A 15,318-nucleotide genomic window follows, 5' to 3' on the forward strand; every position below is an offset into this window, starting at 1 on the left:
CATCATTTTCTTACTGCAACATGAGCCTTGAGCGATATACACAAAAACTCAATTATGGCTTTTAAATATGTTTAAAATTTTTAATTTCTGTTTGAAAATGATTACGACTGAAAAGACATTTATTCAACGTGAGCAAATTATTATTTCCCTACATTTATTACATGACTTTTAAAAATTCATACTATAAGAAATTACTACGCAAATGTTTTTTTTTTTCTTATATATATATATATATATATATATATATATATATATATATATATATATATATATATATATGTGTGTGTGTGTGTGTGTGTGTGTATTATGCACTTTTCAATCCAACAATGTTTTAATGCATCAATCCTTCACAACAAAAATGATGACAAAAACATTTAAATAAAAATCTATTCATCTCAGTATAGCATCCAGGACACAATGCTGTCAAAATGATTTTATTATGTAGTTTAGGTACATCTGGCTGGTTTTGGTGCATCTTCATAGCTTGGATCTCCGCTGCTTGTTGTCTTTAGTTTCACCTGCTTTTTGTTCTTCACCAAAAGCTTTCATAAGTTGAAACTGTTTTCGAATCTGAAGGGAAAATTAAAAAAAAAGAAAAATCACCATGAGTTGCATTTAATCACACATTGCCATTTAATGCCATTTTATAACTTTACCGCATTTCACTTTAAACACCGTATCATCAACAAATGAATCAGGGATGCCAGAAGTGTTTCTCATTATTCACCAGCTGCAGCTGCTTGAAGGGGTCCTCAACAGCTTCAGACTCTTTCCAGTAAGGTGCGATCATTTGATACATCGAACGAATCCCGGCCTTTATCTGAGCGTTCAGGACCTCGTCTTCATGTTCAGTGGTGAGCTCTTCCTCTAGTTTCAGTTTCTGTGGAACAGCTGTGATCTTTAAAGGCCGTAGCCTACAGAAGGAGGTCTTTTTTTGTGTCTAACGCTCTAAACGTGTGAATGTTTTTACCAATCTTTCTGTTTCTGCTGTGATGTCTTCCAGCTCTGTCTTCTTCTGCCTCAGCTCTTCGGAGAGGTGCAGGATACGAGTCTTCTCCTCCTTTATGTCCTTCTGCAGTTCCAGATTTGAGCGATCGATCTCTTTTAGTTCAGCTTTAAGTCGTAGGTTTTCGTCTCTCAGGTACTCTGCTCTACGGCATTCACGGCGTCGATCGGCGTCCTCAAACTCAATAAGAAACAAAAGAAAACATTAAAACACGACTCGGTGTCTTTCTTTTTACTCCACCTGTCTCGTTCATCAGAAAACTGAAAACAGCCTGACGCTTTCTCTGAGTAGTTTCAGTATTTGTCCCCTTTCCAGACAAAAAAAGGAGCTATTAATACTAGGACTACCTTTCCAGGCATCTTTGCACTGCTCTCCCGGTTTAGTTTGGCCTGCCGTCTACGCCGGTGCTGTTCTTGTCTTTCTTCGAGCAGGCCTTCATACCGTTTCGTCAGTTCTTCAATGCTCTTTTCTAGCTTTTCGATTTTTTCTTCCTCTTCCTTTGCATGTTGGATGGCTTGCAGCTTTTGGGCCTGATTTTCCTTTAGTGAAAGAAAGAGGAATACGAGGTTAGCAGTCATGTTTAACTCACTTTACTCGTTATCCATGCAGTGTTTCAGAGTCTAGTCTTACTTGCAGCTCCTTAGCAGTATCCCGTTTTAACTGCCTCAGTTCCTCCTTTTCTTTTGCCACCTTTTCGGCTCTTTCTCATAAACGCTCCCGCTTCCCCTGCAACTCCTGACAAGAACATAAAACACTACAGTCATTTAAAGTAGAACAGCTAAAATCTTTCTTTCTTTCTTTCTTTCTTTCTTTCATGCAAGCACCTTTTCCTGCTCTTCCAGGGCTATGGTCGCTCTCCTGTTCTCCTCGATGTCCTCCGCGAGAAGCATCGAGCTCGTCTTTCCTCCGACTCTTTCTCCAAATCCTCGATAGTCCTGAAAGATTCAGTATAAATCGCTGAATACACGAAGAGCTACATTTCAACGACTTCGATGAAACTCTATAGTCGACGACGCATTAATGCTCCTGATAAAAACTCTGCTTGTGGTGTAATGTACTACTTACGAGGCGAGCTGCTCGTCAAAAACCGACCGATAGTACTCTTCCGCGTTGAAACTCATCTTTTTTTATCTCCGCACACCGTGGACAAACTTTCTGCGAGTGTTTTATAACATTTAAAAAAATGCGCTGTGGCGTTTGTTGTGTTTATGGTTAATTTTGTTGACGTGCTGTTGCGGGAGACTAGTTTTATTTGTTTATATGAAATGCAATAGCAACAAATGCAATTTAATAAAGCATTTTTGTCACATTAAGAAAAGCACTTGACAGTAAAACATAGTTTTGCTGGAAACGTTCCTTCTAATAAATTCTACTTTTTGGGGCTAATACCTATCGACTAATATCTAAGATTACACGGACGCATCGCTTTTTTACTAGATGCCTGGAATCCTGTCCTCTGATTGGCTCCGGCTCTCACCGATGAGACTCTTTATTGGTCCAGGACCGAACAGGATGAGTGAAGCTCCTGTACGACAATAAATAAATACGTAAATATATGGAAAGTAAATAAATACATCCGCATGCATTTTGCATATATTAGGCTATATTTTGTAAATAATAAAAAGAGTACACACTGGTACAAACCGTCTCTGGTCATTTTAAACTCTTCCATTGTAAAGATTTTTATATTTTTGAAAGAAGTCACCAAAGCAGAAAATTTTTTTTTTTTTTTTTTTTTTTCCTTTTCTATATGACTACGTTTTAAGTAAGATATAATGTTTTTTTTCTGTGAGTTTGCAGCATCATTACTCCACTGACTTGTGGAAAATGTGCCAAATATTTTTAAAAACGACGTTCTGTTTCTCGGCGCTAGAGGGCGCAGCGAGCGGCAGGTTGAGCAGCAGGTTGAGTCTCTCGGGTTCTCGCCGGGTGCGGTGGCGGCGCCTGTAATCCAAGCTACTGGGAGGCTGAGGCTGGCGGATCGCTTGAGCTCAGGGCTTCTGGGCTGCCGTGGACTATGTCGATCGGGAGTCCGCGCTAAGTTCGGTATCGATATGGTGCTCCTGGGGGAGCTCGGGACCGCCAGGTCGTCTAAGGAGGGGTGAACCGGCCCAGGTCGGAGACGGAGCAGGTCAAAGCCCCCGTGTCGATCAGTAGTGGGATCGCTCCTGAGAATAGACACTGCAGCTCAGCCTGAGCGACACAGAGAGACCCAGACTTTTGCGCTTGTTTCTGCACCATTTAGAGATGAACGATACGATTAAGTAGTCAGTGATCATGAAATCGTTTCACTCTCATCAACTCCAGATAATGGCGTTGTCTTGCTTTTTCTACATGTGGAACCTGTTTAATTAAAGAGAGTGTTTGTTAACATCAGGGACGCTGCTGTATGTCATGATTGCTACCATGTCGCCTCTCTCTGGAAGACACGTGATATTTCTGTTCGTGTGCAGCGTCTGTGTTTCTTGACCAGACGGAGGCGCTGTTTCACTTTAAATCATAAATATTTTCAGCATAGTAAAACATTTTCAAATATCTCTTGACTGGGCCGGCCGGTGTCTACACACTTAATCGCTATTCATTATAATTCAGTCGTATGTAATGTATGTGACACGACTGAATTACATATAAGAGAAAGAACTGATCAAACTAATATAATTACATTTAACAGCAACGTAGAAAACAATCCTGAAAGAGATTTCCTCCTAATCTGGGCACAATATTCATCAGCATCAGGCCGTCAGTGTTAGTGAAAGATACGAGGCCCTGGAGAGAAACAGGAGAAGGATGGAGAGTGTTTATGTGGGGCCCGAGAGAAAGAGGAACAGGACGGTCTTGAGAACTTGTCCTCTGCTAACGTCTTCGATCCAGGTCAAGGTCAGCAAGAACAATCAGGAGCCTTCAAGTACTCTCTCTGCAGATCAACAACCCTTTCCGCTCAAGTTCAACACAGTCCAATCAAGTTCAGCGCCCCACAAGGTGGACATGAAAACTGAGGGTTGGTTACTGCCATAATCTCAAACATTAAAACAGAAAAACTGAATTTAAGGGCTCCCCCCTACGCTTTTTCAAGTTTTTAACGCATGCTTCACACAAAAAATTGATGTCAAAATTTTTAATTAATCACATTTTAATCTCCACAGTACAGCTGCTTTTGGATTCGTCTCATTTTTTGCAGATTGCATAACTGTTTCTGTCTCGTTCCTGTTTAATGCTGTGAAGCTGCTTTTAAACAGTCTGCATATAAAGTGCTATAATTTGTGCTGACTTTAAGATGTGCAGGTCATTGCATCATTTTCTTACTGCAACATGAGCCTTGAGCGATATACACAAAAACTCAATTATGGCTTTTAAATATGTTTAAAATTTTTAATTTCTGTTTGAAAATGATTACGACTGAAAAGACATTTATTCAACGTGAGCAAATTATTATTTCCCTACATTTATTACATGACTTTTAAAAATTCATACTATAAGAAATTACTACGCAAATTTTTTTTTTTCTTATAATATATATATATATATATATATATATATATATATATATATATATATATATATATATGTGTGTGTGTGTGTGTGTGTGTATTATGCACTTTTCAATCCAACAATGTTTTAATGCATCAATCCTTCACAACAAAAATGATGACAAAAACATTTAAATAAAAATCTATTCATCTCAGTATAGCATCCAGGACACAATGCTGTCAAAATGATTTTATTATGTAGTTTAGGTACATCTGGCTGGTTTTGGTGCATCTTCATAGCTTGGATCTCCGCTGCTTGTTGTCTTTAGTTTCACCTGCTTTTTGTTCTTCACCAAAAGCTTTCATAAGTTGAAACTGTTTTCGAATCTGAAGGGAAAATTAAAAAAAAAGAAAAATCACCATGAGTTGCATTTAATCACACATTGCCATTTAATGCCATTTTATAACTTTACCGCATTTCACTTTAAACACCGTATCATCAACAAATGAATCAGGGATGCCAGAAGTGTTTCTCATTATTCACCAGCTGCAGCTGCTTGAAGGGGTCCTCAACAGCTTCAGACTCTTTCCAGTAAGGTGCGATCATTTGATACATCGAACGAATCCCGGCCTTTATCTGAGCGTTCAGGACCTCGTCTTCATGTTCAGTGGTGAGCTCTTCCTCTAGTTTCAGTTTCTGTGGAACAGCTGTGATCTTTAAAGGCCGTAGCCTACAGAAGGAGGTCTTTTTTTGTGTCTAACGCTCTAAACGTGTGAATGTTTTTACCAATCTTTCTGTTTCTGCTGTGATGTCTTCCAGCTCTGTCTTCTTCTGCCTCAGCTCTTCGGAGAGGTGCAGGATACGAGTCTTCTCCTCCTTTATGTCCTTCTGCAGTTCCAGATTTGAGCGATCGATCTCTTTTAGTTCAGCTTTAAGTCGTAGGTTTTCGTCTCTCTCAGGTACTCTGCTCTCACGGCATTCACGGCGTCGATCGGCGTCCTCAAACTCAATAAGAAACAAAAGAAAACATTAAAACACGACTCGGTGTCTTTCTTTTTACTCCACCTGTCTCGTTCATCAGAAAACTGAAAACAGCCTGACGCTTTCTCTGAGTAGTTTCAGTATTTGTCCCCTTTCCAGACAAAAAAAGGAGCTATTAATACTAGGACTACCTTTCCAGGCATCTTTGCACTGCTCTCCCGGTTTAGTTTGGCCTGCCGTCTCACGCCGGTGCTGTTCTTGTCTTTCTTCGAGCAGGCCTTCATACCGTTTCGTCAGTTCTTCAATGCTCTTTTCTAGCTTTTCGATTTTTTCTTCCTCTTCCTTTGCATGTTGGATGGCTTGCAGCTTTTGGGCCTGATTTTCCTTTAGTGAAAGAAAGAGGAATACGAGGTTAGCAGTCATGTTTAACTCACTTTACTCGTTATCCATGCAGTGTTTCAGAGTCTAGTCTTACTTGCAGCTCCTTAGCAGTATCCCGTTTTAACTGCCTCAGTTCCTCCTTTTCTTTTGCCACCTTTTCGGCTCTTTCTCGCAAACGCTCCCGCTTCCCCTGCAACTCCTGACAAGAACATAAAACACTACAGTCATTTAAAGTAGAACAGCTAAAATCTTTCTTTCTTTCTTTCTTTCTTTCTTTCATGCAAGCACCTTTTCCTGCTCTTCCAGGGCTATGGTCGCTCTCCTGTTCTCCTCGATGTCCTCCGCGAGAAGCATCGAGCTCGTCTTTTCCTCCGACTCTTTCTCCAAATCCTCGATAGTCCTGAAAGATTCAGTATAAATCGCTGAATACACGAAGAGCTACATTTCAACGACTTCGATGAAACTCTATAGTCGACGACGCATTAATGCTCCTGATAAAAACTCTGCTTGTGGTGTAATGTACTACTTACGAGGCGAGCTGCTCGTCAAAAACCGACCGATAGTACTCTTCCGCGTTGAAACTCATCTTTTTTTTTATCTCCGCACACCGTGGACAAACTTTCTGCGAGTGTTTTATAACATTTAAAAAATGCGCTGTGGCGTTTGTTGTGTTTATGGTTAATTTTGTTGACGTGCTGTTGCCGGGAGACTAGTTTTATTTGTTTATATGAAATGCAATAGCAACAAATGCAATTTAATAAAGCATTTTTGTCACATTAAGAAAAGCACTTGACAGTAAAACATAGTTTTGCTGGAAACGTTCCTTCTAATAAATTCTACTTTTTGGGGGGCTAATACCTATCGACTAATATCTAAGATTACACGGACGCATCGCTTTTTTACTAGATGCCTGGAATCCTGTCCTCTGATTGGCTCCGGCTCTCACCGATGAGACTCTTTATTGGTCCAGGACCGAACAGGATGAGTGAAGCTCCTGTACGACAATAAATAAATACGTAAATATATGGAAAGTAAATAAATACATCCGCATGCATTTTGCATATATTAGGCTATATTTTGTAAATAATAAAAAGAGTACACACTGGTACAAACCGTCTCTGGTCATTTTAAACTCTTCCATTGTAAAGATTTTTATATTTTTGAAAGAAGTCACCAAAGCAGAAAATAGTTTTTTTTTTTTTTTTTTTTTTTTTTTTCCTTTTCTATATGACTACGTTTTAAGTAAGATATAATGTTTTTTTTCTGTGAGTTTGCAGCATCATTACTCCACTGACTTGTGGAAAATGTGCCAAATATTTTTAAAAACGACGTTCTGTTTCTCGGCGCTAGAGGGCGCAGCGAGCGGCAGGTTGAGCAGCAGGTTGAGTCTCTCGGGTTCTCGCCGGGTGCGGTGGCGGCGCCTGTAATCCAAGCTACTGGGAGGCTGAGGCTGGCGGATCGCTTGAGCTCAGGGCTTCTGGGCTGCCGTGGACTATGTCGATCGGGAGTCCGCGCTAAGTTCGGTATCGATATGGTGCTCCTGGGGGAGCTCGGGACCGCCAGGTCGTCTAAGGAGGGGTGAACCGGCCCAGGTCGGAGACGGAGCAGGTCAAAGCCCCGTGTCGATCAGCAGTGGATCGCTCCTGAGAATAGACACTGCAGCTCAGCCTGAGCGACACAGAGAGACCCAGACTTTTTGCGCTTGTTTCTGCACCATTTAGAGATGAACGATACGATTAAGTAGTCAGTGATCATGAAATCGTTTCACTCTCATCAACTCCAGATAATGGCGTTGTCTTGCTTTTTCTACATGTGGAACCTGTTTAATTAAAGAGAGTGTTTGTTAACATCAGGGACGCTGCTGTATGTCATGATTGCTACCATGTCGCCTCTCTCTGGAAGACACGTGATATTTCTGTTCGTGTGCAGCGTCTGTGTTTCTTGACCAGACGGAGGCGCTGTTTCACTTTAAATCATAAATATTTTCAGCATAGTAAAACATTTTCAAATATCTCTTGACTGGGCCGGCCGGTGTCTACACACTTAATCGCTATTCATTATAATTCAGTCGTATGTAATGTATGTGACACGACTGAATTACATATAAGAGAAAGAACTGATCAAACTAATATAATTACATTTAACAGCAACGTAGAAAACAATCCTGAAAGAGATTTCCTCCTAATCTGGGCACAATATTCATCAGCATCAGGCCGTCAGTGTTAGTGAAAGATACGAGGCCCTGGAGAGAAACAGGAGAAGGATGGAGAGTGTTTATGTGGGGCCCGAGAGAAAGAGGAACAGGACGGTCTTGAACTTGTCCTCTGCTAACGTCTTCGATCCAGGTCAAGGTCAGCAAGAACAATCAGGAGCCTTCAAGTACTCTCTCTGCAGATCAACAACCCTTTCCGCTCAAGTTCAACACAGTCCAATCAAGTTCAGCGTCCCACAAGGTGGACATGAAAACTGAGGGTTGGTTACTGCCATAATCTCAAACATTAAAACAGAAAAACTGAATTTAAGGGCTCCCCCCTACGCTTTTTCAAGTTTTTAACGCATGCTTCACACAAAAAATTGATGTCAAAATTTTTAATTAATCACATTTTAATCTCCACAGTACAGCTGCTTTTGGATTCGTCTCATTTTTTGCAGATTGCATAACTGTTTCTGTCTCGTTCCTGTTTAATGCTGTGAAGCTGCTTTTAAACAGTCTGCATATAAAGTGCTATAATTTGTGCTGACTTTAAGATGTGCAGGTCATTGCATCATTTTCTTACTGCAACATGAGCCTTGAGCGATATACACAAAAACTCAATTATGGCTTTTAAATATGTTTAAAATTTTTAATTTCTGTTTGAAAATGATTACGACTGAAAAGACATTTATTCAACGTGAGCAAATTATTATTTCCTACATTTATTACATGACTTTTAAAAATTCATACTATAAGAAATTACTACGCAAATGTTTTTTTCTTTTTTTTTATATATATATATATATATATATATATATATATATATATATATATATGTGTGTGTGTGTGTGTGTGTGTGTATTATGCACTTTTCAATCCAACAATGTTTTAATGCATCAATCCTTCACAACAAAAATGATGACAAAACATTTAAATAAAAATCTATTCATCTCAGTATAGCATCCAGGACACAATGCTGTCAAAATGATTTTATTATGTAGTTTAGGTACATCTGGCTGGTTTTGGTGCATCTTCATAGCTTGGATCTCCGCTGCTTGTTGTCTTTAGTTTCACCTGCTTTTTGTTCTTCACCAAAAGCTTTCATAAGTTGAAACTGTTTCGAATCTGAAGGGAAAATTAAAAAAAGAAAAATCACCATGAGTTGCATTTAATCACACATTGCCATTTAATGCCATTTTATAACTTTACCGCATTTCACTTTAAACACCGTATCATCAACAAATGAATCAGGGATGCCAGAAGTGTTTCTCATTATTCACCAGCTGCAGCTGCTTGAAGGGGTCCTCAACAGCTTCAGACTCTTTCCAGTAAGGTGCGATCATTTGATACATCGAACGAATCCCGGCCTTTATCTGAGCGTTCAGGACCTCGTCTTCATGTTCAGTGGTGAGCTCTTCCTCTAGTTTCAGTTTCTGTGGAACAGCTGTGATCTTTAAAAGGCCGTAGCCTACAGAAGGAGGTCTTTTTTGTGTCTAACGCTCTAAACGTGTGAATGTTTTTACCAATCTTTCTGTTTCTGCTGTGATGTCTTCCAGCTCTGTCTTCTTCTGCCTCAGCTCTTCGGAGAGGTGCAGGATACGAGTCTTCTCCTCCTTTATGTCCTTCTGCAGTTCCAGATTTGAGCGATCGATCTCTTTTAGTTCAGCTTTAAGTCGTAGGTTTTCGTCTCTCAGGTACTCTGCTCTACGGCATTCACGGCGTCGATCGGCGTCCTCAAACTCAATAAGAAACAAAAGAAAACATTAAAACACGACTCGGTGTCTTTCTTTTTACTCCACCTGTCTCGTTCATCAGAAAACTGAAAACAGCCTGACGCTTTCTCTGAGTAGTTTCAGTATTTGTCCCCTTTCCAGACAAAAAAAGGAGCTATTAATACTAGGACTACCTTTCCAGGCATCTTTGCACTGCTCTCCCGGTTTAGTTTGGCCTGCCGTCTACGCCGGTGCTGTTCTTGTCTTTCTTCGAGCAGGCCTTCATACCGTTTCGTCAGTTCTTCAATGCTCTTTTCTAGCTTTTCGATTTTTTCTTCCTCTTCCTTTGCATGTTGGATGGCTTGCAGCTTTTGGGCCTGATTTTCCTTTAGTGAAAGAAAGAGGAATACGAGGTTAGCAGTCATGTTTAACTCACTTTACTCGTTATCCATGCAGTGTTTCAGAGTCTAGTCTTACTTGCAGCTCCTTAGCAGTATCCCGTTTTAACTGCCTCAGTTCCTCCTTTTCTTTTGCCACCTTTTCGGCTCTTTCTCGCAAACGCTCCCGCTTCCCCTGCAACTCCTGACAAGAACATAAAACACTACAGTCATTTAAAGTAGAACAGCTAAAATCTTTCTTTCTTTCTTTCTTTCTTTCTTTCTTTCTTTCATGCAAGCACCTTTTCCTGCTCTTCCAGGGCTATGGTCGCTCTCCTGTTCTCCTCGATGTCCTCCGCGAGAAGCATCGAGCTCGTCTCTTTCCTCCGACTCTTCTCCAAATCCTCGATAGTCCTGAAAGATTCAGTATAAATCGCTGAATACACGAAGAGCTACATTTCAACGACTTCGATGAAACTCTATAGTCGACGACGCATTAATGCTCCTGATAAAAACTCTGCTTGTGGTGTAATGTACTACTACTTACGAGGCGAGCTGCTCGTCAAAAACCGACCGATAGTACTCTTCCGCGTTGAAACTCATCTTTTTTTATCTCCGCACACCGTGGACAAACTTTCTGCGAGTGTTTTATAACATTTAAAAAATGCGCTGTGGCGTTTGTTGTGTTTATGGTTAATTTTGTTGACGTGCTGTTGCCGGAGACTAGTTTTATTTGTTTATATGAAATGCAATAGCAACAAATGCAATTTAATAAAGCATTTTTGTCACATTAAGAAAAGCACTTGACAGTAAAACATAGTTTTGCTGGAAACGTTCCTTCTAATAAATTCTACTTTTTGGGGCTAATACCTATCGACTAATATCTAAGATTACACGGACGCATCGCTTTTTACTAGATGCCTGGAATCCTGTCCTCTGATTGGCTCCGGCTCTCACCGATGAGACTCTTTATTGGTCCAGGACCGAACAGGATGAGTGAAGCTCCTGTACGACAATAAATAAATACGTAAATATATGGAAAGTAAATAAATACATCCGCATGCATTTTGCATATATTAGGCTATATTTTGTAAATAATAAAAAGAGTACACACTGGTACAAACCGTCTCTGGTCATTTTAAACTCTTCCATTGTAAAGATTTTTATATTTTTGAAAGAAGTCACCAAAGCAGAAAATTTTTTTTTTTTTTTTTCCTTTTCTATATGACTACGTTTTAAGTAAGATATAATGTTTTTTTTCTGTGAGTTTGCAGCATCATTACTCCACTGACTTGTGGAAAATGTGCCAAATATTTTTAAAAACGACGTTCTGTTTCTCGGCGCTAGAGGGCGCAGCGAGCGGCAGGTTGAGCAGCAGGTTGAGTCTCTCGGTTCTCGCCGGGTGCGGTGGCGGCGCCTGTAATCCAAGCTACTGGGAGGCTGAGGCTGGCGGATCGCTTGAGCTCAGGGCTTCTGGGCTGCCGTGGACTATGTCGATCGGGAGTCCGCGCTAAGTTCGGTATCGATATGGTGCTCCTGGGAGCTCGGGACCGCCAGGTCGTCTAAGGAGGGGTGAACCGGCCCAGGTCGGAGACGGAGCAGGTCAAAGCCCCGTGTCGATCAGTAGTGGGATCGCTCCTGAGAATAGACACTGCAGCTCAGCCTGAGCGACACAGAGAGACCCAGACTTTTTGCGCTTGTTTCTGCACCATTTAGAGATGAACGATACGATTAAGTAGTCAGTGATCATGAAATCGTTTCACTCTCATCAACTCCAGATAATGGCGTTGTCTTGCTTTTTCTACATGTGGAACCTGTTTAATTAAAGAGAGTGTTTGTTAACATCAGGGACGCTGCTGTATGTCATGATTGCTACCATGTCGCCTCTCTCTGGAAGACACGTGATATTTCTGTTCGTGTGCAGCGTCTGTGTTTCTTGACCAGACGGAGGCGCTGTTTCACTTTAAATCATAAATATTTTCAGCATAGTAAAACATTTTCAAATATCTCTTGACTGGGCGGCCCGTGTCTCTACACACTTAATCGCTATTCATTATAATTCAGTCGTATGTAATGTATGTGACACGACTGAATTACATATAAGAGAAAGAACTGATCAAACTAATATAATTACATTTAACAGCAACGTAGAAAACAATCCTGAAAGAGATTTCCTCCTAATCTGGGCACAATATTCATCAGCATCAGGCCGTCAGTGTTAGTGAAAGATACGAGGCCCTGGAGAGAAACAGGAGAAGGATGGAGAGTGTTTATGTGGGGCCCGAGAGAAAGAGGAACAGGACGGTCTTGAGAACTTGTCCTCTGCTAACGTCTTCGATCCAGGTCAAGGTCAGCAAGAACAATCAGGAGCCTTCAAGTACTCTCTCTGCAGATCAACAACCCTTTCCGCTCAAGTTCAACACAGTCCAATCAAGTTCAGCGTCCCACAAGGTGGACATGAAAACTGAGGGTTGGTTACTGCCATAATCTCAAACATTAAAACAGAAAAACTGAATTTAAGGGCTCCCCTACGCTTTTTCAAGTTTTTACGCGCATGCTTCACACACACAAAAAATTGATGTCAAAATTTTTAATTAATCACATTTTAATCTCCACAGTACAGCTGCTTTTGGATTCGTCTCATTTTTTGCAGATTGCATAACTGTTTCTGTCTCGTTCCTGTTTAATGCTGTGAAGCTGCTTTTAAACAGTCTGCATATAAAGTGCTATAATTTGTGCTGACTTTAAGATGTGCAGGTCATTGCATCATTTTCTTACTGCAACATGAGCCTTGAGCGATATACACAAAAACTCAATTATGGCTTTTAAATATGTTTAAAATTTTTAATTTCTGTTTGAAAATGATTACGACTGAAAAGACATTTATTCAACGTGAGCAAATTATTATTTCCCTACATTTATTACATGACTTTTAAAAATTCATACTATAAGAAATTACTACGCAAATGTTTTTTTTTCTTAAATTATATATATATATATATATATATATATATATATATATATATATATATATATGTGTGTGTGTGTGTGTGTGTGTGTATTATGCACTTTTCAATCCAACAATGTTTTAATGCATCAATCCTTCACAACAAAAATGATGACAAAAACATTTAAATAAAAATCTATTCATCTCAGTATAGCATCCAGGACACAATGCTGTCAAAATGATTTTATTATGTAGTTTAGGTACATCTGGCTGGTTTTGGTGCATCTTCATAGCTTGGATCTCCGCTGCTTGTTGTCTTTAGTTTCACCTGCTTTTTGTTCTTCACCAAAAGCTTTCATAAGTTGAAACTGTTTTCGAATCTGAAGGAAAATTAAAAAAAAAAAATCACCATGAGTTGCATTTAATCACACATTGCCATTTAATGCCATTTTATAACTTTACCGCATTTCACTTTAAACACCGTATCATCAACAAATGAATCAGGGATGCCAGAAGTGTTTCTCATTATTCACCAGCTGCAGCTGCTTGAAGGGGTCCTCAACAGCTTCAGACTCTTTCCAGTAAGGTGCGATCATTTGATACATCGAACGAATCCCGGCCTTTATCTGAGCGTTCAGGACCTCGTCTTCATGTTCAGTGGTGAGCTCTTCCTCTAGTTTCAGTTTCTGTGGAACAGCTGTGATCTTTAAAGGCCGTAGCCTACAGAAGGAGGTCTTTTTTTGTGTCTAACGCTCTAAACGTGTGAATGTTTTTACCAATCTTTCTGTTTCTGCTGTGATGTCTTCCAGCTCTGTCTTCTTCTGCCTCAGCTCTTCGGAGAGGTGCAGGATACGAGTCTTCTCCTCCTTTATGTCCTTCTGCAGTTCCAGATTTGAGCGATCGATCTCTTTTAGTTCAGCTTTAAGTCGTAGGTTTTCGTCTCTCAGGTACTCTGCTCTACGGCATTCACGGCGTCGATCGGCATCCTCAAACTCAATAAGAAACAAAAGAAAACATTAAAACACGACTCGGTGTCTTTCTTTTTACTCCACCTGTCTCGTTCATCAGAAAACTGAAAACAGCCTGACGCTTTCTCTGAGTAGTTTCAGTATTTGTCCCCTTTCCAGACAAAAAAGGAGCTATTAATACTAGGACTACCTTTCCAGGCATCTTTGCACTGCTCTCCCGGTTTAGTTTGGCCTGCCGTCTACGCCGGTGCTGTTCTTGTCTTTCTTCGAGCAGGCCTTCATACCGTTTCGTCAGTTCTTCAATGCTCTTTTCTAGCTTTTCGATTTTTTCTTCCTCTTCCTTTGCATGTTGGATGGCTTGCAGCTTTTGGGCCTGATTTTCCTTTAGTGAAAGAAAGAGGAATACGAGGTTAGCAGTCATGTTTAACTCACTTTACTCGTTATCCATGCAGTGTTTCAGAGTCTAGTCTTACTTGCAGCTCCTTAGCAGTATCCCGTTTTAACTGCCTCAGTTCCTCCTTTTCTTTTGCCACCTTTTCGGCTCTTTTTCTGCATAAACGCTCCCGCTTCCCCTGCAACTCCTGACAAGAACATAAAACACTACAGTCATTTAAAGTAGAACAGCTAAAATCTTTCTTTCTTTCTTTCTTTCTTTCTTTCATGCAAGCACCTTTTCCTGCTCTTCCAGGGCTATGGTCGCTCTCCTGTTCTCCTCGATGTCCTCCGCGAGAAGCATCGAGCTCGTCTTTCCTCCGACTCTTTCTCCAAATCCTCGATAGTCCTGAAAGATTCAGTATAAATCGCTGAATACACGAAGAGCTACATTTCAACGACTTCGATGAAACTCTATAGTCGACGACGCATTAATGCTCCTGATAAAAACTCTGCTTGTGGTGTAATGTACTACTTACGAGGCGAGCTGCTCGTCAAAAACCGACCGATAGTACTCTTCCGCGTTGAAACTCATCTTTTTTTATCTCCGCACACCGTGGACAAACTTTCTGCGAGTGTTTTATAACATTTAAAAAATGCGCTGTGGCGTTTGTTGTGTTTATGGTTAATTTTGTTGACGTGCTGTTGCCGGAGACTAGTTTTATTTGTTTATATGAAATGCAATAGCAACAAATGCAATTTAATAAAGCATTTTTGTCACATTAAGAAAAGCACTTGACAGTAAAACATAGTTTTGCTGGAAACGTTCCTTCTAATAAATTCTACTTTTTTGGGGCTAATACCTATCGACTAATATCTAAGATTACACGGACGCATCGCTTTTTTACTAGA

General features: G+C 40.3%; 1 protein-coding gene across 1 annotated transcript; it reads right to left on the reverse strand.

The window, feature by feature from the left end:
• Nucleotides 1-9,004: 9,004 nt before the first annotated feature.
• Nucleotides 9,005-10,508, reverse strand: LOC122354561 (golgin subfamily A member 6-like protein 1). The gene is made up of 6 exons (XM_043252799.1): nt 10,422-10,508; nt 10,220-10,324; nt 9,937-10,128; nt 9,554-9,769; nt 9,311-9,463; nt 9,005-9,144 (listed from the first exon to the last, which is right to left on the reverse strand). The coding sequence occupies exons 1-6, from the start codon at nt 10,485-10,487 to the stop codon at nt 9,064-9,066; spliced, it is 813 nt and encodes a 270-aa protein (XP_043108734.1). The 5' UTR covers nt 10,488-10,508; the 3' UTR covers nt 9,005-9,063.
• Between the last annotated feature and the right edge of the window lie 4,810 nt (nt 10,509-15,318).

Source organism: Puntigrus tetrazona, chromosome 11 (genome assembly GCF_018831695.1).
Source record: "Puntigrus tetrazona isolate hp1 chromosome 11, ASM1883169v1, whole genome shotgun sequence".
Classification (NCBI taxonomy): Eukaryota; Metazoa; Chordata; class Actinopteri; order Cypriniformes; family Cyprinidae; genus Puntigrus; species Puntigrus tetrazona.